The sequence below is a fragment of the Amblyomma americanum genome, chromosome 8 (assembly GCF_052857255.1).
Source record: "Amblyomma americanum isolate KBUSLIRL-KWMA chromosome 8, ASM5285725v1, whole genome shotgun sequence".
NCBI lineage: Eukaryota > Metazoa > Arthropoda > Arachnida > Ixodida > Ixodidae > Amblyomma > Amblyomma americanum.
The window spans coordinates 18,514,921-18,540,350 of record NC_135504.1 but is presented as its reverse complement, the minus strand read 5'-3'; the positions used below and the strand labels follow the sequence as shown (position 1 = coordinate 18,540,350).

General features: G+C 48.6%; 1 protein-coding gene across 4 annotated transcripts; it reads left to right on the top strand.

Annotated features, from left to right (window-relative positions):
• The first annotated feature begins 102 nt into the window (after window positions 1-102).
• Window positions 103-24,455, top strand: LOC144101018 (uncharacterized). Of its 4 annotated transcripts, none has more exons than XM_077634003.1 (10): window positions 103-125; window positions 12,532-12,669; window positions 13,069-13,152; window positions 17,234-17,322; window positions 19,162-19,341; window positions 20,712-20,849; window positions 20,946-21,001; window positions 21,851-21,987; window positions 23,094-23,221; window positions 24,036-24,455. In XM_077634003.1, exons 2-10 carry the CDS (start codon window positions 12,543-12,545, stop codon window positions 24,210-24,212), a joined length of 1,116 nt encoding a protein of 371 aa, XP_077490129.1. In that variant the 5' UTR covers window positions 103-125; window positions 12,532-12,542; the 3' UTR covers window positions 24,213-24,455. The 4 variants fall into 4 exon arrangements, with proteins under 4 accessions (XP_077490129.1, XP_077490127.1, XP_077490128.1 ...); XM_077634001.1 differs by lacking the exon at window positions 103-125 and adding an exon at window positions 10,284-10,501; XM_077634002.1 differs by lacking the exon at window positions 103-125 and adding an exon at window positions 10,284-10,501 and having other exon boundaries at window positions 12,517-12,669.
• The last annotated feature ends 975 nt before the right edge of the window (window positions 24,456-25,430 follow it).

Sequence of the window (25,430 nt, the reverse complement as noted above, 5' to 3'; positions counted from 1 at the left end):
TTGTTGGTTCTATTTTAGCGCAGAGAGTAAAAAAACTGCTGCAAAAAAAAAATTCCTCACTGTGGTTGCTAGGTGGTTGTCATGGACGCTGCACTCTGCTGCGTTAGGAAGGAACCCAGCAGCTGGTAAGGTGAATTCGATCAATCCACGGTTCGTTGTTTTATCTCTGTGAGCATAGAATGCTCTGAACCACTGACGACGTGTTTCGGCGCGTGATTCTGATGACATTTGGAGCTGAAACGCGTCTTGTGTCTCCGTTGAATGATGATTGTAGTCTCTACCACTCGTATTCAGCCCAAGGAACGAAGAACTATCTGCGCGCGCCAGCAACGCCAGTCGCAGCTGTTTATTCGGACTGACGTCAAATCGGTGCCGAAGACGGATGCACTTCTCGCGTAGTCGGCTTATTTTTAACGGGCCTGCACGGGCATCGAAGCACGAGTTGTAGAGCACATATCGCCAACCTCAAGTACTAGCACAGCCATCCTAAAACATATCTCACAAGCGGCAATTTAAAGTGAGTTGTCGCTTGGTTTTTCCCCTCGCTGCTAGTGCGAGCATTGGCTTTACCTGTATTTAGAATGCCACACATGTCCCTTTATTTTGCTTTGTTTCTTTACGAAAGAGTCTGTTTTCCTCTTCGTGTTGACTATGATCAGTGGTAACAGTGTTTCCAACGAAAGGGTAAGTGCTCAGTGCGTTTTGTTGGTTTTATAGACGCCTTCATGCGCCGAACGCTATGTTATATGTGTCTTCTTGAGAAAGCACCTAATTAAACATTTTTAAAAAGTCATCTTAATTAGATGATCCGCCTCTTTGATTATTCGGTGCGTGTCTGTACGCTGGGAAACGAATTTGTGCGTGTTGTAAAACGCAGCAGTTTGAAAATACGTTCTGTGTCTGTGTTGAGCACTAATTTATTGGTATATATTTGTTTCAACCAGATGTACATGCCGGTTTCTCTGAACGCCCCGCCACCCCCCCCCCCCCCCTAGAACGAGAAATTTACTAAAGCAAAGCCAGCCGTTGTTTAAAAGGGTTAAAAAAATTCAAGAGTTTGGAGCATAAATTCGCCCTGACCTGCAAGGTTTTCCAAACGCGAAAGGAACATATCTAGGCGCCCTGCAAGAGAGAGCCGAACTCGTGCTACCGCGAATAAGCAAATTTTCTTTTGTTATGAATCAATGATATCATTACTGAATGATAATAAATCAAATGGAAATTTGTGAAAGTTAGTATTTTGATAAGGAACCCGAAAAATAGCATTTTTAACGGTAGGGTAATTTTCAGTTTGCTGCTCTACGTCCGTAGAGCGCAGCAAACTGCAAATGACCTTGCCGCTGAAAAAAGAAGGTAATTTTCAGTTCGCTGATCTATGATCGTATGGGTGCAGACTCAAAGCAACCTTGTGGCTAAAATTGCCTCTTTTTTAGGCTCTAAAACAAAGTTTAACTATAATGGTTGACTACAAAATATTCCAGAATACGACAGACGTGTAGATGAGCTGTTCTTACGCCGTTTTTACTCGCATCATGCAATATCGTGAAATTTCAGGAGAAACAACACGAGATTCCGGGAACTTGTTCATCACCTTGTGTTATTGCCTCCTCAGCAGCTGTGGAAGAATAAACCCGGAACACACTTACACCCAGCCATTTACAGGGGCCTATTTGCACCCATATGACGCCCCCAAAAAATCAAGCAGGGTGCAGAAGGAGGAGTTAGCTTGTTGGCGAGACTTTTCTCTAAAATCAGGGTGTCTTGTAAGGGTAGCACGGTAGTATTACACCCTTTAGGGTGTAGATTGCTAGCATTATACCCTTTAGGGTGTAGATTGCATTACAGAATGCCTAAAAGCTCAGGAAATACGGAAACCGTCAGAAATAGCCGAGTTTCCTTGAAGTATAGTTTAAAAAAAAATACCGATATTTCTGGCTGTACATAGGCCTCAAAAGAAACTCAGATTTTTCTAGCGGTTTTCTTGTTTCGTGAGCTTTTGCAGGCAACTGTATGCGGCTCTTGGCAACACCTGCTGACTGGTTAGCATTGTTGACCGGACCGAGTTAGTGCAGCAGTGATTGCGCGAGGGCATCATCTGTTGATTCCCTCCGCAGCATCACGTGGGCAGTGAGAGACTCCGTACTGAGGACGGCTTCGGATTACCGTGTTTTCTGGACATAGCCCGCGGACTGTGCACGCTAAAGTGTAAAAATTGCGGGCGATTTCGCGCGACTAGTCCAAATGCGAATTAAGTGCGCTATCACTTCGGTTTTCACTGCGGTTGCGGTTCGAGGCTCGGTTTTCAAGGTCAAGCAGGCTCCGTATACAAAGATCGGTGAAATCAACTACGCCTTAAGGGTATGAAGCCGTTAATTAAGGGATTAAAAGTGCACTAAAGAGGATACTGAGCTCGTCTTTTTACCGCGGGAAGTATAGGAACACATGCCCGTGGTCCGGGGCAACCCCCACGCTTTGCCATATAACCTGGGAGTGAAAGCGAAACTACACGTTCCACCAACACAAAACCCCGAGTGCGGAGCAGTGGGAGAGCCGGCTCACCAGCTGCGAGCTCGCCGCCCAAAGGGCAATGGTGCAGCACGCAAGCGAAGCAACGCGACTCAGTGGAGCCCTGGACTAGGGGCCCAACCCTGCTTTGAAGGTCAAGAGTCTGCAGCGATGCAGACGAAGACCGAACGCTAAACACTTAATGGACCAAATAAAGTTTTTCTTTCTCTCTCTCTCCAACAAAACCGTCGCGGTATCCAGCACTTTAGGCTGCAAGCTTTCCGCTGGGCCGAAAAAAATTGGGTCTTTAAATTTCGATAGAGAAATGAGATAGTGAGACTCAGAGTTCAGGCGACCCCAGAGCCATCGTGTGGTCGATTTTAAAGGTGTCATAAGAGGAGTAAATGGATCCGGAAGCTCTCTACTGCCGCCGCACGCAGCAGCATGAGTCGTCGGCGCCGCAGAGAATTGACCCTGTCTTGCGTGCTGACGAGCGGGAAGCCTACTGGCGCCGCCATCAAACTGAGCTACAAAGTCAGGTGAATACTGCCTGTGAAACATTGGAGAAATGTGTGCTCTGCGGCGGCTGCGTTTCGATGGAGGCGAAACGCAAAAGGCGCCCGTGTGCTGTGCGATGTCAGTGCACGTTAAAGATCCCCAGGAGGTCGAAATTATTCCGGAGCCCTCCACTACGGCACCTCTTCTTCCTTTCTTCTCTGAGTCCCTTTTTTCTTCTTTCACTTCTTCCGAGGTATCTGACACAGTTGCTGCGCCATTTCCTTTTCGCAAAACCAATTTTCCATGGGCGCGGTTCAGGTGTCCGCCGAGACGTGAGACGTACTGCGCCATTTCCTTTCCAATATTATACTCCGACATCTGTCCCTGGTGTCAGGCCCGCCCTACACTCTTCCACATTTCGTGGGGATGTGGGGCCAAACCAAACACTCTACAGACGGCAAACACGTCTTTTGAGCGGTGGGAGGCGCTGCTGACCAGTAATAACCTGGAGGACCAACGGGCCCTCATACAACAGGTCCGCAGGGCAGCTCAAGCCAGTGGAGCCCTGGAATAAGCCCCACCCATAAGCCCGCCCAACTACCCTTCACTTCTTCCTGTTCTTCCTCCTCCTCCCCAGCAACCAATTTTTTTTTCATTCGTTTTTTGCCTGAAGGCATGGCGATGGTTTGCACTTCTCGCCAAATGCACCCGTCAACGAGATCGTGCGCTTCACCCTGTGACGCCTGCAGCCGCCAGGTGAACGACCCTCTAGTGCTTGCGACACATATGTGCGTTTCGTTGAGGAGATGCACGACTTCAGCCTGCAGCTGTTTTAGACGCTGCGAAAATCAACGACAGTGAGAGAGACGTGTATCGATTGACTTAGTCTTTCTCACTCACAGCGTTGTACGAGACTTGGAGCTGACTTGTGCGCTTGCGGGTACGCACAAGTCAGCTTGTGCGCTGTGAAAAAGAATTAAGAAAGGAATGTAGTTGCAAAATATCGCCTATCTTTTTTACGTACGCTTACCCCAGCGCAGCGCGCAGTGAACCAGTTCTCACTGGAAATTTATAAGCTGAGCAACTCAGCTCCGCACAGCCCGCTTTTTATTATTATTATTTTAGGTCGTCCTCGGCGCCATTGGCTCTGAACGAAAAATCGAAAAATAATCCCCAGAGAAGCAACCTTATGGGCCACCTTGGTCACGTGACCTAGTGGCGTCATCACAACCTGCCCACCGTGGCAGGTGCCAATTTATGACTGGTCGCGAGAGGTTGTTAGTGAAGGGCAACCTGCATGACACAATTAAGCCCCACCGGTGGCAGCACCTGCCATCGCAGGGCAGTGGCGCTTATCGCCTAACCGCTTTACCATTGCGCCAGGAGTGGTATGAGGACTCCCAGGGGTCTCTGAAAGTAAAGTCGATAATGAACCAATTCCGCATATATGGGCATCAACCCATTGACGATACCACGTCGTACTCTTAAGTCGGAGCTTAAGCTCCGCCTTAAGTGTTTAAGCTCCGCCTTAAGTGTCTCCTACAATTTTTGCGCTATTTTGCCTTGGAGAACAAATGCTACAACTTTTTATTGATCGTATGTTATTATCTGTCCCCGCACTTCTTTGCGCGTTGTTTTTCAATATGAATTTACATTTATCCCATCGTTCGTGCCGTTGTACATGGATAATATCAGTGATATTGATTGATTGATTGATTGATTTTTGCATGCCTATAAACCAACCGCATGGGCTATGGGGCTGGACAGCGGTGCCCTCCGGGTTAATTTTGGCTACCTGTACACAGACGTTTACATTTCGAAGCCCCTGTCGCGTCCGACATCGAATCCGTGACCTTATGATGAGCAGCTAAATGCCACTTTCCGCTTCCGCCACTCAGGTGCTTCTAGCTAGAGTGGCAGATGCAGCGGCCAGCAAAAAATGTTTTCTTTCTTTTTTGCATTTTACAATAAATCGACAATAATACTGCCGCCCGAAGTGTAGTGATGATAATTATGAAGTTGTATGGCGCAAAGACTTCTGCGGCCGTATTGCGCAGTGGTACTAGGTGTTTACGTTTACTCAAGGTGGGGTCAAAGACCTATTTCCCAAGAATTTCGCCCCAAAGAAACCGAGCACGAAGCCAGGGGAAAGCTCGTACCCATTAAATCACCGGTGAGTGCCCGGCGGCACTGGGGATCGAACCCCGCACCACCCGAATGCGATTCGGATGCCAAACCGCTGGCACACCGATGCGGTCCGAAGTGTGCGCTCGTATAGAATTCGCTGTGTGGTATAAAAATACCCGATCGGCCTGAGAATGTCACGAATGGGGTCACGTCACGAATAGAATAACATGGGATAATTTATTTCAGCATAATGGATTATTTCAGGAGCATATGGCTATATCGTGCGCCAAATGCAGGCGTAAAGATGTTTGCCTGTTGTGGCTATAGTAGGATACAACTTAAAGAAAACAGCAGTTAACACTGGGCCATGGTCCGCGGCGTACTGTATTACTCCGCTAGCCAGTCACAAAAGTGAACGAAATCAGCTTTTTAATACTTTACTTTATTAAACAAGCCAGGTATCAAAATTCTAGAGCTTATAACTTTTTTCTCATGTTTAGCTTCTTGTTTAGGTGACAAGAGAAGTTTTAACAACGGCCTACATTTTTGTCGTGGAGGAATTCTGTGCGCCGGTCCTGAATGTGGGCGGAGCTTCACTGCAGACGTAAGTTGTATCCGACTATAGAATGTGCTGAAACTTCAAAAAATTTCTCAATTTGAAGTCTCTGCTCCGTTTAAAAACTAAAAAAAAGACTGTTGAGAGCATACAATCGTATTTTGCCCAAATAGTAGGCTGGGGAAAGTACACCTCATTGTCGATGAGACATGAGGAATGTTTCTGGATAATTTATATTTTTACTCCGCGGTACTCACACATTGACTTGGTTTTTCATGTTCCGCGCACTTTAAATTGTGCACGGCAGAAGAGTGGGGTTGTACTGGTATACAGAGCACGATGATCGATGAAGACAATTCGAGCGAGCGTTCAATTCCTGGAAGTGCGCATGTTATGCTGGAATGCGCACATGTCGCGCGTATGCTGCTCCAAGTGGCGCACTATCGTCGTTCAGCAAAGCTGATGTGGAAATGCGAACGCTGTTGACGCGCTGTTAGCAACATTGTGCTGACCTGTCACTTAGTTCAGACGCCGCACATTATCCGCGAGGGTGTAGATTAGAACGGCGATCGACAGACCGAAGCGCATTTCGACATCGCAGGGGCATTGCTTATACGGGTCGACACCAAGGAAGGAAGGAGTGGAAGAGGAACGTTTAGGTTTGTCGAAGTTTAACGTCCCAAAGCGACTCAGGCTATGAGGGACCCCGTAGCGAAGGGCTCCGGAAATTTCGACCACCTGGTTCTTTAACGTACCCGCCGCGGTGGCTCAGTGGTTAGGGCGCTCGACTACTGATCCGGAGTTCCCGGGTTCGAACCCGACCGCGGCGGCTGCGTCTTTATGGAGGAAAAACGCTAAGGCGCCCGTGTGCTGTGCGATGTCAGTGCACGTTAAAGATCCCCAGGTGGTCGAAATTATTCCGGAGGCCTCCACTACGGCACCTCTTCTTCCTTTCTTCTTTCACTCCCTCCTTTATCCCTTCCCTTACGGCGCGGTTCAGGTGTCCAACGATATATGAGACATATACTGCGCCATTTCCTTTCCCCCCCCAAAAAACCAATAAGAAGGAGACAACATTTACCCGCTGCGGTGGCTCAGTGGTTAGGGCGCTCGACTACTGATCCGGAGTTCCCGGGTTCGAACCCGACCGCGGCGGCTGCGTTTTTATGGAGGAAAAACGCTAAGGCGCCCGTGTGCAGTGCGATGTCAGTGCACGTTAAAGATCCCCAAGTGGTCGAAATTATTCCGGAGCCCTCCACTACGGCACCTCTTTCTTCCTTTCTTCTTTCACTCCCTCCCTTATCCCTTCCCTTACGGCGCGGTTCAGGTGTCCAACGATATATGTTAGACAGTTAGTGCCTCATTTCCTTTCCCCCAAAACCAATTATTATTATTATTAATTCTTTAACGTGCACTGACATCGCACAGTACACGGTCCTCTAGAAGTTCGCCTCCCTCCAAATTCGACCGCCGCGGCCGGGTTCGAACCCGCGTCTTTCGGGTCAGCAGTCGAGCGCCATAACCACTGTGCCACTGCGGCGGCTGGAAATAAAGAGGTATATCTAGCGAAAGCGCCAGGCAGCTTGCTCTACTCATCATTTTATGCAAAGGGGAGAAATAATTTCTACATGTAATTTTTGTTCAATTTATGACACAGACGGTATCTGACGTAAAACAGCGCATAGCGAAAAGAAGCGTCGGCACTTCTGACGCACGTAGTATTATTTCCGCAAGCACTATTTTACAGTACTCTTGACATCGATGACAAAGGGATGCTTCTGAACGGTCTCGACGGGCTGGGCAATTTGTAAAGGTAACTAAATAAATGTATCTAAAATTGTTGCAAAAAACATGCGCTTTAATTAAACTTGGTACGAAAAGCGCGAGTTTTAATTGCACTTTAAGGGAAACGTCAGCGAAGGGGGGAAACATAACAATAAAATTGTTCCGGAGGTGAAGGAAACGAAAGTTAACAGATGTATTACAAGGAAAGCAAGGTTGGTCTGCTTCACAGGCGCCAAGTATACAGCCTCCAAATTATTTAATAATACCGCGCGAGCGTCGACAATTCGCTCAATCAGCGCCTTATAACGTGGCGCGAACCAGCGGAATGGACGGGAGTTTGCGTGTGCGCAGTAAACATCAGCCCGAACGTTGTGTGTGAGTGGGAGTGATTGGTCACTTGTCGCGCTTTGTGCGCAAGCGATAATTCTTGTGCGAAGGCAAGATAACCGCTGGTCCTTGAGGGTAACGGAGTGGATTCCAAGAGAAGGCAAGCGTAGCAAGGGGCGGCAGAAGGTTAGGTGGACGGATGAGATTAAGAAGTTTGCAGGCATAGGGTGGGCGCAGCTGGCAAAGGACAGGGTTGATTGGAGAGACATATTGGAGAGGTCTTTGCCCTGCAGTGGGCGTAGTCAGGCTGATGATGGTGATACTTGTCGATCTCTCCGTTCGGCGCCGTGCTAAGGCGCTAGTAACTGTCGACGTTGGTGGAAAAATGATTACCTGCTTCGGATTCATGCAGCCCCTGCATTCTAGTTCAGGGAGTCTCAGATCCATTATCAATACTGGTGGGGGGTCTGAGATCCTCCCCCCCCCCCCCACCACCGACTTTAAGCGCACCCAATGCTGGTCGAGAAAAGTAGCTTGACAGATAAGAAAACTGGGAAACGATCCTCTACGGAGTTACCCGAAAACAGGGCTTAATGAGAAAGTTGAAAGTAAAAACTACGGAGATAAGAGGTGCGCATTGCTACAAGTAACAAGCAATTAGGCATAGAGCTAAAAACCAACTAGCCCCAATGCAAGTTCTTCTGCAGCTAAAAAAATCCATCGTGCACCGGGGCAATAAAAATGGCTTTAAAAAATCAAACATAAAAGCGGCTGGAAAAAGACAAGGTCAGATGAAGGAAGGCACGTAATAACAGCGCTGTCTTATGCGATGTAGTTTCTCAATATAACTACGGGGAAAGCAGATGGCGCTGCACATCAGCCACCATGAACAGGCGCAGGAATGCCGGGAAGACGAAGTTTCAGATTTGACTTGGCTATTGTTGGGCTTAAAATGCGGATACAGCCGCAACAATACGGCTATTCTCGAGGCAAACCTAGAAGAAATGCCGTGAAAGTTATTTCCATGTCAGCCTAACACCACTTGTGCTCAGTTTATTCAAGTAAAAAGCGCCCCATTAAAATAAATCCATCCGCGTGCTGAGGAGAGCATCGCGACGCAGCTGCCTATTCAGAGGCAGAATCCGTTTTAGAGCCAACACTAGCCGAGCCAAATAAGAAACTTTGTCTTCTCGGCATTCCACAAGAAGATGAAGAAACTCGCATAGACGGTGGTGCCAGTTTTCCCTCTACGTAATACTGAGAAACTATTATGGTTTCGTGCGACTTCATTATTTCGTCCTTGCCTCATTTTTGGGGTTTCCATTCGTTGACCTTCGGTCATCAACTTTGGTTCAAGCCTTCACACTTGCAAAAGAAGGTGGTTTGAGTAATATTCGTTGCGGGGCTTTAGTTGGTCCATAATATAATAATAATAATAATTGGTTTTTGGGGAAAGGAAATGACGCAGTATCTGTCTCATATATAGTTGGACACCTGAACCGCGCCGTAAGGTAAGGGATAAAGGTGGGAGTGAAAGATGGTGGTGGTAGTGGTTTTATTAAAAATAATAGTAAAAAGGAAGGAAAAGATTTTTGCTAGACCCGGCATCTGCCATCGATACTGAAGCACCTGAGCTGGGGCAGCGGAAATAAAGGACAGCAGGCAGAATGGAGAAATGAAATGAAAGAGGTGAAGGGACAGGAAGAGAGGATAGGGGGAGTAGTAATATGTACAAACTATTTACACAATAATAAATTTGTCCAGGTTGTGCGCGTGATTAGTTCATTTTAGAGGAATTAAATCACACACGCGCACAGCACTGTGTTGGTTACAACTGGAGTGGGGCGTCCAGTTAATAATCGTTCAAGTAAGAGTGAAAGAAGAAAGGAAGAAAGGGGTGCCGTAGTGGAGGGCTCCGGAATAATTTCGACCACCTGTGGATCTTTAACGTGCACTGACATCGCACAGCACACGGGGGCCTTAGCGCTTCGCCTCCATAAAAACGCAGCCGCCGCGGTCGGGTTCGAACCCGGGAACTCCGGATCACTAGCCGAGCGCCCGAACCACTGAGCCACCGCGGCGGGTTGGTCCATGCTAAGAGTTCTTTTTTAGCGCGCACAAAGGCGACGCAAAGCACGAAAGGGCGAGGAAGGCAGTGCAGGGCGCCAGTTGCAACTGTTTTGCCCGTGGGTATGTGCCATTAAGCCTGACGACATCATCATCATCATCAAGCGTTTTGCCTGGTTGCCACAGTTGCACGTAGCAACTGTTTTGCCCTTTCCTGTCTTCCTCGTTCCTTGCGTCGTCTTTCTTTGCGCTAAAAAGAATTCCGAGAAGGAAGTTTGCACTACTGAAACCAAAAGCTAGCCGGAGTGCCAGCGAGTGGCGACGAGGAGCTCGCTTCCCTGCTCTTCCGTTTTTTTTTTTGTTTATCTCTGCCGCGGGCTGCAAACCACGCAATCTCATACGTATACCCTTCGCAGACAGCGAGCGTTGAGACAACGGACACCACAGCAATGAAGCGGGCTCCGTTGTCTCTTTTATCGGGCTCGACGCAGTCTGTCCCGCTGTGAGGGGCGTAGCGAGTTGCCGTTGCTCGTGAAGCGCCGTAACGGCCGGGCTCGGTTCAGGGCCGGTAGCAGCACCCCTGAGTTGTCGGTCGGAAGCGGAGAGCAGCGTATACACTGTCACAGCAAACACAAAGTAAGTTTGAGCGTCGTTGCTTCCAGGAAGCGCTTTGTGTTCCGCAATACTGTGAAGGAAATCAAGGGATCGTGAAACGCGATAAGTTCGAAATTAGCCATGCTTGAGTTGAAAGATGCGTCAGTAATGCTTTTGAGGGAGCTCCTATTTGGTTATACATAATTACGTAGCGAAAGCGAAAACCTTCGGTGTGTCGTTTCTTGTTGAATGCGAATTTTTTTTCACCATGTCTATTCCTGTCCCAAAAATAGCACACTTTATAAATATAAAGCTTTAACTTATGATGGCTTGCGGTCGTTTAAAACAGTTGTGTACTGGAAACCTGCTGCTATATGTCGACAAGATTAGGTGTGGCGTTATATTTACGTGACGATGTGAGAAGAGAGAACTGTTTTCAGTCAGCTTCGTTCCTCTTATCGTGGGGGAAGGTGACACAGCAGGGTTTTTAACTTTATTTAGTGCAGGTTTTTATTAATGTTGTAACGACTCCAGCTAGAGCAGCACTTTTCAACTTGGATTATCTAACCAGGAGAATGTGTTGTTCAGGTATATGTTTCTTAAAAATATTAACAGATTTTTCACCTAAGACTGCAATGTGGTATAGTTAACAAGGTTGTGAATATTTAGAAATATGCATAACAATGCACATTTGATTCTAAATGAGTCGTGAGTGAACTAACATACCCTGTATTTGTGTGTCCTAATAGGGACTCTTATTCGTAAATGGCACCTGACGCGTACAAGGGATTCAGAGCCTGAAACGAAAGTTGGCACTAATGCATTTGAAGAAACAAACACGATCCTGACTAGCTTATTGGGAGGGAAAAAAGCGTGCAGAGCAAGGTAAAAGTGGCTACGGTACTTACAAACAACTAACCAATCGTCTTCCAGTAAGGCTGGCAATATATATATATATATATATATATATATATATATATATATATATATATATATATATATATATATATATATATATATATATATATATATTAGTTTTCTCAGGACAGAAGAAATGAAATCAGCGGAGGAACATTTTATCGGCGCATCTGTGGTGTCGTTGAAAGCGACTTGTTTGTCTAAAAGTGACATCGCGTAGATAGCAATATGTAGTTTCAGTTTGAACCGTCGTTGTCTTTTGAAGTGCCATATCGGCGAGAGTTCTTGCTGTTACTTTTACCTAATTCATTGTTTGCGTCCGGCGTATCGGTTCATATGCTATCGTTTCGACCATGTAGCAGTCGGTTGTTCGTAAGAGGTGGGTCCATTGCTATCTGTGCTTGGTGGTGGTAGAGGCTTTTTTTATTAAAATAATAGTAAAAAGGAAGGAAAAGATTTGTTAGCCCCGGCATCTGCCATCGATACTGAAGCACCTCCTGAGCTGGGGCAGCGGAAATGAAGGATAGCAGGCAGAATGGAGAAATGAAATGAAAGAGGTGAGGGGACAGGAAGAGAGGATAGGGGGAGAAGTAATATACACAAACTATTTACTATCTGTGCTTTGCACTCTCTTTTGTTTTCGTACTTTCTCCGTGCCGTAATTTAATGGCAAGTAGGAGGTGAGAGCGAGGCACGAGCTGGGGTGAGGAGGACGAGGGAGGAGAGAATTAATCAGCGTTTAACCATCTACTCTAGACACACCGTGGACGATTTTTATTTCAGGTAAAACTCTAGATTGGGCGAGTTGGTTCATGTTGAAAGAAAAACTGGTAATTGCGCAAGAAACGGAGACACAAAAGGCACACAAAAGACAGGACTGACGCCAGGACAGGATGGCGTCAGTCCTGTCTTTTGTGTGCCTTTTGTGTCTCCGTTTCTTGCGCCATTACCAGTTTTTATTTCAGGGGTCGGCCTGTTTCTTTCCCCTTTTTTTTCTTGAACAATTTCCGTACTTCACTACTTTCAGGAAAAGAAGGCTATGTACTTAATCTAAACGCACCTTAATATAAATGCACTTAATGTAAACGCACGCAGAATGAAGGAAGATTGTCAAGTACCCTAGTGACTGAGTAATTTAGGCGGCATCGTTGCAGACACGGCAGCCATGGACAACCCTCGCGTGGTGGACCTGCGGTCGGACACGCTGACCAAGCCGACACTCGAGATGCGTCAGGCCATGCGGGACGCCGAAGTGGGGGATGACGTGTTCAAGGAGGACCCCACCGTCAACGGTAAGCAGGGAGAAAACACGAGATAAGATTATTAAGTAAAAGCTAAGAAAGGAAAAAAAATCTGTCCTAAGTTACCAGGTAATTGGTCGATGCGTGCGTGTTCGAGTGTTGTCTCTTCAGTGTAATTACAAGTTGCTGCGGAACTGGTACTCTGGGCACCGCGCTATGAAGACAGTAACACTCGAACAGCGATCGATAATGATCGCCGTAATGTTGTTTTTCATCTCACTTTAAGCGTGCCTTTTTGAAGCCGGAATGTTGAATGTGAGCATTGAACAGAGTCTAAACGTTTGGTCGAGAGGTGCTAATATACCCGCACGTTTACAACACGTGCAAGTACAGCAAGTGCACGTTCGTGTCAGCGCTGCGCTGATGGGCTCAACGGCTTGTGCTTTGCAGAGCTGGAGCGCGTGGTGGCCGAGCTTCTGGGTAAGGAGGCCGCTCTGTACATGCCCACGGGGACCATGGGGAACCTGGCCGCAGGTGAGCATCTGATCTTCATTCATTCATTCATTCATTCATTCATTCATTCATTCATTCACTCGATGAAGGTAAAATGCTAAAAGCCTGCATGTATTGTGCGACGTCAGTGCACGTTGAAGAACCCCGAAGTGGTCGAAATTATCCGCAGGCCTTCAGTACGGCATCCCTCGTAACCAGAGTCGCTTTGGGATGCTAAACACCATAAACCAATTCATTCATTCATTCATACTCCACATTTTTATCCCTCAAACTGCACGACTGTCAACAGTGTACTGTTCATGGTAGGCGAGCCATGCGCTGCACAAGCTAGAGTGACTCCCTAATTGACCGATTTATGAGAAAAGAAATTGGTTTACGATCCTTGACATGGAAGTCGAGTGATGAGTCACGTTAGTGCGTGCGCGTGCGTCTGCACGTGTGTGTGTGCACACGTGTGTGTGTGTCGCTCCTGCGTCTTTGTCGTGCTGTGTTAAAAAGGAAACTCGCAGGGACACCGAGAAAGAAAAGGAAAATGGACAAGCTGGAGGCTATGAATCCCTACCAGAACACATCAATGGAATGCAAACAGTGCCCTTTAAGAGAAAGAGATTGCAGCGTAAAAGGAATGGGAAAAAAACAGAGCGTTTTGACGTGCTTCAGAACCTTTTGGGAAACACTGGGGGACACTTACGCTCCGCCTTTAAGAATGCGACGCGATAGCGGTTCCTCTTGTCCACGCAGACACGTATGGGGAACTTGCGCTGAAGTTTGCGGTGCCGATTGCAGCGCCATAACACACTGCCTAGCGAGAAGAGCAAGCAGTTTTGGGTAGTACTATTAATACTTTTCCGCGCCACCTTCAGGCGCTTATTGGCATGAGCCTCCGCGCTCTGTCGAAGGCGCACGTGCCGTGCGTCAGCTATCTGGGCTACGCCGAGAGAAGCTAGGCAATGAATGCTGTCAGCCAAACGCGGGTATCTAATCGCGCAGAATGTGTTCTCGCGTTTTCAGCGGCCCAAGCGGCTGACAAAAGCAGTTTTGAGTCACCGAATGGAACAATCGCAGTGCCCCCTTGGCAGCGCAGGTTCCCTATACGGTTCCTTCTTTTACAATCACAATCATTATGTGCAAGATTACACGACATACATACAAATCCCGGGTTTAACAAAGCCGTACGAATGTGTCTGCGTGACATATAGCAATAGCGTGTCTGACTCGAGGGCCCGAGGGTCAGGGGTTTCCGATGCGCCGTTGTAGTGTTCCTGTAAATGCTCAGTACAGGAACACTACGCCGTTGGTGTGGCTGGCGCCATCTGTGGGAACTTATTGTAATCGATTACTCCTAACCATGGCCTCCAAGATCATCCGCACGCTCGTTTTTGAAACGAGCGTGTTCGGGTGATCTCGGAGGCTATGTCCTAACTTTTCGGTCACGCCGACGGGAACGCCGACAGCGGCTTTTCTGCCACAGGGGGCCTTTACGCTTTCGCGTAATAAGTGGATATCCCACAGTGTACAAACGCGCACGCGAACAACTGGGACCCCTCGAGCGCTTATCTTATCCGGTCTAAAATCTCTTCTCTTGGTACAGCAATAAACGTATCGCGCGCTGCCTTTGTTCTGCTTCGGCTTAAAGGCGCCGAGGTCGAACTCTCGCTAGGCCTCGAACGCACGCTGCTGGAATTCTTTTCGCCGATAACCGCGGGTCCTCGCGCACGTGTTTGCTCATTAACTGCCGGTTCGTCACATCTTGCGCGGTTCTGCTCTCGAGCAGGGGAGATAGGCGCCTTCCGAACAAACGAGGACCTCACGTGCGGGTTTCTACAATTGCTTGTTCAGCTTGCGCAATCTGTGATGCGCCTGAGATAGCGGAGCGTCTGTCTGCGGGAATGATTGCACCGATGATCTGGATGCACCCGGTGCTTCTTGTATTAGACGTAGGCTTCGCCAGCAGGTCATTCATTGGTGCGGTGAAATATTGCCGCATTTGGTTTTGCTGTGCAAAACGGATGTAGGCTTTGTTTTATGACAGAATGAATCATCCACCCCGCAGTAGTTTAGAAAGCCGACCACTGATGAGAGTGCGTGGATCTGATATCCCTTTGATACGCTAAGTGCAAAATTGTGTGCGAAATAGACTCGCAGCCTTTTTTTTTCTGAGTGGGCTCCACCTAGTAGTGATTTATTTTTTTTTTCAGGTGAATTTCGCATCCTTCATCTCGCAGATGAATTGTTTTTTTTATGCCATATAGCGAACGCAGTAAAGAATATTTCGGAAACATTGAGCGGGGTAGCACGTCGTCCGCTATATTTGTGCAGACATATTTTTCCACCGGTAGTAACATCATTTTTTGTTCGCAATTTCAAGTGTAACGTCCACCTTCGAAACAGAAATAATTTCCACGATCTTCCGGTTGTTTTCTTGATAGGTCGCGACATTTCGATGTTGCCATTTTCATCAATAATGACACTTTGTATGCGAAATTTTGCACATCCCTTCAATGAATTCACCACTAGTATTTTGCGCTGAAAACCTACGAAACTGTCCTTCTTAAGGCCTGATTATACTATTCATTTGGCAAAATATTTAATTTCCATGGAAACAAAAATTGGTGTGTTAAAGGGATATGTCGTGACTACCTAGACGCAGAAAAAATTTATTGTGGTTGTAGGGAGAGATATAGAAATGATTTGTGGGAGGAAAGGTATAAACGATGACTCTTTCCACTTCAGTTGGGGCGCTACAACGGTGACACTACGAGACAATCACGGTGGGACGAAAAGGCCGGCTAGAAGGTCGGTCTAGGGTAGACTGCTTAGCATGGACTCTCCTGTCATGCGGGTAGGCATGAGGAAGAAGGAACATGACGGCGGGTCGACTGGCGACAAAGATAAAAAGAATACGTGCATACCAGTGCTTCAACACCAAATGGATGGCGTGTATACGCGAGCGGCTCGCTAACCAATCTCCATGGTGTGGAGGCTGTCCGCCTCACAGCAGCACCTCAGCCTGACTTCATGGCGACGAAAAGACCAAGTGAAGGATGTGGTAGGGGTTCTTCAGAGAGAAGCGCCGGCCACCGCAATTTGTACTGTGCCCACAAGACTTCTATGAAGAGGGGTGTGATACACGACAACTCCCATGTCATAAAATGTCAGCAGTGGGGTGCTACGAACACGCGTGCCATATACGCCACCGGCCTCGACCCGTTTTGCCACCGCTGTCGCACACCCGAGGAGTGGTCCAATGCGCCAGGTCGTGCTGGAATGTGCCTATACATATATGCCCCTCTTGATAATGCCCCACGACACCTCTCGCATCACGAACACGAAGTGCCGTGGACTGAGAAAGAACCATTGATGCCATGCTCAGCGCTGACTGCGGTTAGCTCGAGGTGGCGCTGCAGGCTTCAGCGGAGTAACCGCGGGGAGGCTCAGCATTCGCCTTGGAGCACAATGGAGACTATGAAGCGAAGACTGCAGCACTGGTTGCGAAGCCGTGTTGCTGAACAGAGTGTAACAGGGGGTAGCTACGTCGGCTAAAGCCAGTGCAATCGAAGTTTCTTAGTCTTTTGTTATTAGAGAGAAAAAGCTCTACGCCTCCCATGCTGAGCCTGAAGGTCATCTGGCTCTTAGATTTGACCTCTAACGAGAGGTGCGCCCCATGTGCAAATTTGCGCCTGCAGGTTCTTCATCGTAGCTGTGCTGGCTGCTGCTCGGCCGCTCCTCCTCGCCAGTTGTGGCGTGTGATGTGTTCACGTGATTCGCTCTTGCGCCTGGCAGTCACGTCCGCCGCTCTGGACGGTCGCTCTTACATTTGCGGCACGTGATGCATGACGTCATTTGCTGTCGCTGAAGTCTTGAAAAATAAAGACGAACCAAAGCTAAATAGTGTCTAACCATGCTTAACAGATATTTCGCTCTGTATATCCCGGCTCAGCTGAGGTGAACCACAGCTACTTTTATAGCGTGCTCACACTTCTCTGCTCACTTTACTATAGTTTCGCATTAGCTGAAAGTTGTCATAACTACCGCTGTCTTTTGGATGGCGAAGCCGTTCAGAACGTACTACGTTTCAGACCCGCTTGTACGGCGTTCGCAGTGATGGCCCACTGCGACCAGCGGGGACAAGAGATTCTGGTGGGCGACGCATCGCACCTCTTCCTCAACGAGCAAGGAGGCGTGGCACAGGTAAGCACGAGATTTAAGCGCAGTAAGCATGTTGCACAGCAAGTCAAAGCGGTGCACTGCGTGCAGGAGAAGACCGCGACATAATTGAGCATGCGCAGAAACCGCCGAGTCGGCTACTAGGTAAAGCACACCAGTGTGCGCGTGCGAAAACACGGCTATCATTATTGGCTACGACGCATGTAAGGTCTGGGGTGAAGAACGACGGTAGTGGTGTCAGGGGCGGCGGATTATGTTCTCCACTTGTTTAAATGTAGTGAAAGGAGGCGAAAAAAAATTGAAAATTGGTTTTGAGGAAAGGAAATGACGCAGTAATTAACTGTCTAACATATATCTTTGGATACCTGAACCGAGCCGTAAGGGAAGGGATAAAGGAGGGAGTGAAAGAAGAAAGGAAGAGGTGCCATAGTGGAGGGCTCCGGAATAATTTCGATCACTTGGGGATCTCTCACGTACACTGACATCGCACAGCACACGGGCGCCTTTCTTTTACGTTTCACCTCCATCGAAATGCGGCCGCCCCGGTCGCCGCGGTCGGGTTCGAACTTGGGTATTCCGGTTCATTAGACGAGCGCCTTAACCGCTGAGCCACCGTGGCGGGTACCAGGGAGGTGTCCAGGGGCCGTATTTTCTAGCGATTCTTTTCATATTTTTCATTAATTTGGCCATTTGCCATTTGTGGCAGCTCCCAGTGACGTAGGCTGTAGGAGCTTACGTCACGCTGGTCGCGGCAACAACACAACCATGTTTGCTACCGACTTGCATAAACGCGTTTCGCGTCCATGTCATAAATACATGTGGCTCGGCTGGACTGGATGCGGTGACCGGTGAGTGGCCAGTGGTTGCGCCGCGGCCAGACAGACCGTGCATGTGATTGGCCGTTTGTGCCCCACCTGCTTTCGTCACGGCTGACGTCACGGGTAGATGACTAAGAAAATGGAATGGGTCGTTAGAAAACACGGTCCCAATATAGTCTTTTCAGACTGGAGCTCTTCGTTTTGGGTGCATTCTAGTGTTGGCGAGTTCTTGTATGGATCTTCAGATCACAGTCACAGAAGTGGGCTCTCAACCTGCACGAATGATGTATCGACAAGTAGGAAATGTTCAGTCGTACAACGCGAAAAAGCTGCTTAGTACCGAATAGGTTTAGAATTGAAAACTTCTTTGACTCCCTCCTTTATCCCTTCCCTTACAGCGCGGTTCAGGTGTCCAACGATATATGAGACAGATACTGCGCCATTTCCTTTCCCCAAAAACCAATTATTATTATTAAGGGCTCGTAGAAAGGAACTGGAATGAGAAAAAAAGGAAGAGATAGTATATAGTAGGCATGACTATAGTCGGATACAACTCAAGAACGCAGCGGCTTTTTTCCTTCAAAGGACCCCTTTCCAGCACATGGCGTCGGCCGATCCTCATAACCCTGCTAGCGTGGCAATGCTGGGAGCGGCGCCACAATGGAGAGAGGGGTCTATCCCCGACCACAGAGAGAGGGGATTATCCCCTTTCATCTACCACTCCCTGCTTTGTCACATTAGTAGGGTCATGAAAATCGGCCGACGCCATTCGTTGGATGGTGGTCCTTTGGCGGGGAAAGTCCAATGCGTTCTTAAGTTGTATTCGACTTTAGCCGTCCACAGCGAACGCTACGCGTCGGCACTCGGGGGCTTCAGTCAGCCGAAGCCCACCAATTTCCAATGCATTTTAAAACCGCGCGTAACCGCTGGAGCGGATTTTGCCATATACTGTACTTCCATGGCGCCAAGTCGCAGCGTGCAAGTCGTCGCTTCAGCTCTGACTCTGAGTCGTTTTAGCGGACAGGGTTCCTCTTTCTCTCCACAGGTGGCGTCCGTGCAGAGCTGGGCTGTACCCACCCAGAAGGACGGTCGCCTGCTGGTGAAGGACCTGGAGTTCCGCGTCAGGCACACGGACTTCCACTGCCCCAGGACTTCACTGCTCTGCCTGGAGAACACGCACAACGTGTGCGGGGGTACCGTGCTGCCCATGGACTACATGGAAGAGGTGCAGCAATTATGTGATGCCAGTCGCCATCAATAAGGCAGAATCTTCGTGACGGCCTTATAGTGAGCCCAATACGAGCGTCCTTTTTTGCGTCGCCTATATGCTGCAACTCACCCGCCTCAAAAGCTAAAGACGCTTATCCTTCAGACCTGCTGCTCGGAGTATCGTTCGCTAACGTCGACGTGGTTTTTCAGGAATGATTATGTGTTCTTGGTGGGCAGACTGGCAGCGCTGCATGTTTGCGAGCGCAACTACTTACTGTCCGCGGTTACCCCCTTACAGGGGCGAAAGACAAAATCAAGAACAATGCGGCAGAACGCACCTCAAGTGAGGCCCTCCAGCCAATGGTGTCGACACATTGTTTCCGGTTGCCCTATTACATGATTGAGAGACAACTCAAAAACAAAGCTGCAAACGCACCTCAAGTGATGCTCTCTAGCCAGTGGCGTCTACCGATTGTCACGAGGTCGCGGATACTCCGTTTAATTTGTGGTTAACTCCCTGGCACCTGCCAGCCCCCTGCGATCTCAAGACAGCAGATGCGAGGTGATTAAACTCGACGTCATGGCAATCGATCGACGACGTTGGCTGGAGGGCATGCTACGAGGGGCGTTTGCCGCATCGTTCTTGAGTTGCATACCCGGCTAGGACGCCTCAGTAAGCTAGAGTGTTGCGGATCAGTTATGTCATACCTGGGCAATAGTCTCAACCGCCAAAAGCGCAGAAGGCAGCGGTGGTGGGATTGGGTACCGAACAGTAACGATCTAAAACATTCAATCAACCTCCGTGGTTCGCATTGCACGAATATAAACTTGGGATTCACTTAAGTTCACCTTAAGAATGTGGCGCGATAGCGTTATAGGGCCCCTATACGGCCGCTTGGGGGTCCTCTGGCGCTCCCTTCCGCTTGTTGCTATCACATACTGGTTTATTAATTGGGTGCTCGCACAAGACCTTCATTTGTCCCACTTGACGAACGTTTCCCAGTCGTCCGAAGACAGCGACCCCGGCGCTATCGCCAGGCTACTCGGAGGTGGCTCGTTCGATTCCGCTAGGCCACCTTCTTTCTGTTCAGCGAAACTGCGTTTCTACGTCACTACCCTGTCGACCAATCAGGATTGTTCATTTACAACGACAGCGACACCAGGTTTCCCGCCGTACAGGTCCTTTAACACTACTGCGTTAAGAAACACTCCAGTACAACCTGTATAGCTCTTCAGGTATCTTTAGTCTCGAGGTATCCTCCTTCCGTGAACTTAGTTACAAGAGCTGTTTATATGCAGTAAATTCACGTACCCCTCCCCCTCTCTCTCTGTCGAGATTGAGCAGGCCAGCTGCATTGACCAAGCCATCAACCGTATGTCTTTCAGGTTACGCAGTTTGCGAAGGCCAACAAGATCCCTTTACACATGGACGGAGCGAGGATCATGAACGCGGCCACCTACTTGGGTCTTCCAGTAAAGGACATCCTCAGGGGATGTGACACCGTCCAGATGTGCATTTCAAAGGTACCGCGCACCGTCCTTCCTCCTGATAACTTGCGCCTGAACTTGAGTCCATGTGAAGAACACTGTAACAGCGAAACCTCACTTTGCTCTCTGCAGGGCCTTGCCTGCCCCATCGGATCCCTGGTGGCCGGACCAAAGGACTTCATCTATAAGTAAGCCGTGCTTCGTCTTTCAGGGCTTTTCTGAGACTTGCGAATAAATATGGGTGCAATGCACCGTATTACGGTTCGTCAAACACGCTGCCAGCAGTATATCGAAGGCGGTGTTTACCAGTGGAAGGAATCATGCCCGTTGTCAAGCTAAGAGGCCAAGGGGCTTCATTAAAAGCCGTGCTCGAGGACATTTCTGGTTAAAGACCCTGTTCCCGAACATTTCAACCCAGGAAAGCCGGGAACAACCTTGTATCCATTAAAAAACCGGCGGGTACGCGACGGCACTGGGGATCGAACCCAGCACTTCCCGAATTCGAGACGGATACTCTACCACAAAGCGAAGAGTTCCAAACCACTTGAAGGTGCGAGGTACTCTTGTCTTCGCCCCTCCGAAAGTTATGACTTCCACGGATGCTGCAAGAATATACATACGCGCTGAAAGTCGAATATGCCTATGTGAGAGTTAAAAAGGGAGTAACCTGTGCTCTATAGCACACTCCCTTTTACAAAAGGGAGTGCGCTAGAGGACAGCTTACTCCCTTTTTACTCCTTTATGTTTAGAGCGCAGTTGAGGAACGGTTCTCTTATACTTAAGATTTTTGACAAAGACTGTACATTAGGTAGTCTAACCACTCGCTTCCTCTGTTTTACACCATCATTTATGAAATAGTGGGTGACCGCCATATCAGAAAAAAAAACTTTATCAGGACTTTTCAGTGGAAACCAGAGCGGCAAGCTTCAAATCGCAATTAGTCTCTACTTGTCCAGAAATTCAGCACAGCGGTGGCTGGAACGGTGCCATCGATAATGCATGGTCATAGTGACACGTTCGATCACCGCCTAACGCAGGGTGGCCCGTGTGCGCAAGTGTCTGGGCGGAGGCATGCGGCAGGCGGGGATCGTTGCTGCAGCTGGCCTCGTCTCCCTCCGGACCATCGTGCCCCGGCTCCACGAGGACCACGAGAACACGCAGAGGCTGGCCAGGGGTATGCGGACTTGCCTGGTCTGTGTCTCTGTAGCGTGTTACCTATATCTGTCCACCTGCCCGCATGTTCCTCCGTCTTTGTGTATGCCCGCCTGTCCATCTTGATGTCCGATTTGCCTGTCCGTTTTCCCGTCTTCTTGCCAATCACTTCACGTTTTCATATGTCCCTTTGCTGACGCTCCCTCTAGCCGCGGGTTCCCTAATTACCTTTACAAATCTTTACAGGAAGACTGCTTAGCAATTTACACGTCTAGGTGAGGTGAACGCTTGCCACACAATTAGTTTCTGAGAAAACGAAATGTCACAGTAATTTCCTCACTTCTCGGTGGACACTTCAACTGCGCCGTGAGGGAAGGGAGGAAGGTGGGAGTGAAAGAAGAATGATAGAAAGAGGTGTCGTTTTGGAGGGCTCAGGAGTAATTTCGACCACTTGGGGATGTGACCTGGCCTCTTCACATGGTGGAAAAGGGGGAAGGGGAGGAAAGAGAGGGGTAGGTATAGTTCAAATGGAGGGGGATGGTGTCATAATACGTATAATAAACTGCCTACTGTTAATGTAATGAAATGCCACTCGGGGAAGGCAGAGGGCACGGAAATCGTTGCAAGGTGCATGAACTACCTCTATGGGGATGCAGGAGATGGATGAGCAGTCGATGCAGATCTCTTCCTAAAGATCGAACGGTCGAATTTCGATGGAGGTGAAATTCTAGAGGCCCGTGTACTATGCGATATCAGTGCGCGTTAAGGAAGCCCAGGTGGTCGAAATTTCCGGAGCCTTTCACTACGGCGTCCCTCAGCCTGAGTCGCTTTGGGACGTTAAACCCCCATAAACCGTAAAGATCGAGCATGGACACATTGAAATAAAGTGAAGTTAAAAGAACCCCTTCGCCCTCGCAAGAATCTGTGGTGCGGGATACATTCGCTGAAAAAAAAGGCTAAAATACGCGAGCACCTTGAACACTTTCGTGCTCGATGCGTACTTTACCTGATCGCGAACGCCGCAGCTTTGCCTCTCGTACACACGTTTTCAAAAGTCGCCTTTGCTAGCCCATATCGTAGACTGTGGACATCGATAACATTACAAATATGCGTATGCGTTTCTCGCAGGCGTCAGCCTGAAGGGTAATCCCTACATCAGTATGGACCTGGACACAGTGCAAACCAACATGGCCGTCTACGACTTCAGCGACACGAGTCGGCTGTCACCGCTCACTTTCTGCGAACGCCTCAACAAGGTTGTTCTCGACCGTGAATTCATTTCCTTGTTTTCTTGCTTACGTTCACTGCCTTTAACCTGTGCTTTAATTAGATTACTTTAAACGCGCTAGCAGAACTCCCGTTGGAAGCGTGCAAGTCGCGTGGGCGCACTGTTGTTTAAGCTTCCCTGTGTAGACGTTAACGAGAACCAAATTACAGGGTAGCCTTTTTTGAATTTGAATGAAGGTAGTAAAAAAAGACGGTATGGTTACAGGCATTCCGTGGAGCCGTGAATTTAAAAGCTTGTACCAGAGCCACACTGCTGACGCATAGCCGTCAGCACTGTTGGATGCGACATCATCGAGAGCTTGCAGGTGACTGGGAACCTTGATGTTTGAGACATCCTCATATGGAAAGTTAACGTAGCTGGTACGTCCTCTTCACCGGAGACTTTCCGCAAGAAACCGGGCCCTAAACTATCCCCCGCGGTACCCGATTCCAATCTCTCTGTCATCGGGTCTCCCCAGCCTACTTCTTGTCCGTGCCGTAAAGAGAGAGCAGAAATAGAAGATAGTTCACGCATTAAGGGGCACACAGCGCTTGAAAGCATATCGGAATGAAGGGTCATTGATACACTTCGTGCCAGAAAAAAAAGGAAAACATGGTACTGAAATGTAGCATCGTATGATAATGCGCCCGTTGTCCCCTATTCCTCCGCTTGTGTTGGCCATCACACTACCCACCTCTTACGATCTTAACCTGACTCATGAATGAAATTTGTCGCCTGACCTGGTCATGAAAGAGATTTTTTTCCAAGCCCAATTCCCTACCTTGAATCTTTTCATCCACCAGGTGACCGAGCGTGAATACGAAGACCTCCAGCAGGCCATCACCGTGAAGATGATTCCGATCAGCATGTCCAAGGCCCGCGCAGTGCTCCACAATGACGTGAACGCTGACGACGTCGAAGCGGCCATTATCAAAATACGCTACGTGATCGACGAACTGTGCCGCTCGGTCGGCGCATAGGTGGCACTCAAATGTGGAATCGAATGCAGGATTCGTATACGCCACCGAATTACGTGTTTAGATATGTGGACTCGTGTACGGCGAGTCGTTGCAGGAAACATGGTGGGAGCGGAAACTGAATGGTAGCTTCATCTGGATTGCTTTGGGATTTTTGTGAACAGAACTTGCATCAAGCTGTCATCACGGACACCGTGTATCTTTGAAACCGAGCAGCAAAACGTAATAAAAAAAACTTAAATAAGGGGCATTGTAAAACAATATAAAGTAGGCCTTATGGATGGGCCCTCCAGCCAGTAGACAACCGGTCTTGTGGCGTCAAGTTTTCCAGCCAGTGGGATTTCTCCTCTCTGGTGACGTCACTGATGACCTCACTGCCCGCCAGACATTGCAGTGATCAGACGTGGATTCATTTCGGTCACGTATCTCGCGGTTGTCTCCCAAATGATCAGTTTGCGAACTGGGTATTCTGCCGAAAGCTCTGCAGTCTAAACTGTCACATTCGCCATGGCCAATGCAGGCAGCGAAAGCGTTCCTGAGTAACTGCGCTCCTCGAAAACATAGATATTCGATCGCTTTCCCCGATCTCGAGTTTCAACACATTTTGATTTCGTTTTTCCATCACGCAACGCCATGCCACGTTTGCCCTACAGGCAACCGCGCAATGGGCACTGAAACTGCCTCGGACGTCATGTCGACGTTTAGGACATCCGTGTGACGTTCAAGGGAGTTTCAGTGCCCACTGGGCGGCGACAAATACTGAACGCGCGAACTGCGAGCATGGCACTCACCGATGCTGATCGCTCGCTTCGTCGAAGCACGGTCGCCTGCTCCCGACTGTTTGTTGTAGGCGCCAATGGCATAACACACGAGATGATGAACACAAGAACCTCCTCACGCAATTTATAGGCTTGGCAGAAATAAAACGGGAGGATGGCACTTCCAAAGATCACACGCTGCCCGCATGCAGTCCACGGACTGCAAATTATGACGGCGTCGGCGGTAGGCGGCGCTCGAGTCAAACAAACATGGCGGCGCCTAAGTATTGAAACTGAAATGATGTCACACGTGTGCTTGATGTCGATAAAAACATGCGTGCACAATGATAGTACGACATGAAAAACAGCATGATAAGCCGACATTAGAAAGCATACAGTTAAGTAACAAAAGTCAACATTCATGCAATTCTGCTTTTTTGCACGTTTATAGAATTGAGGCGAA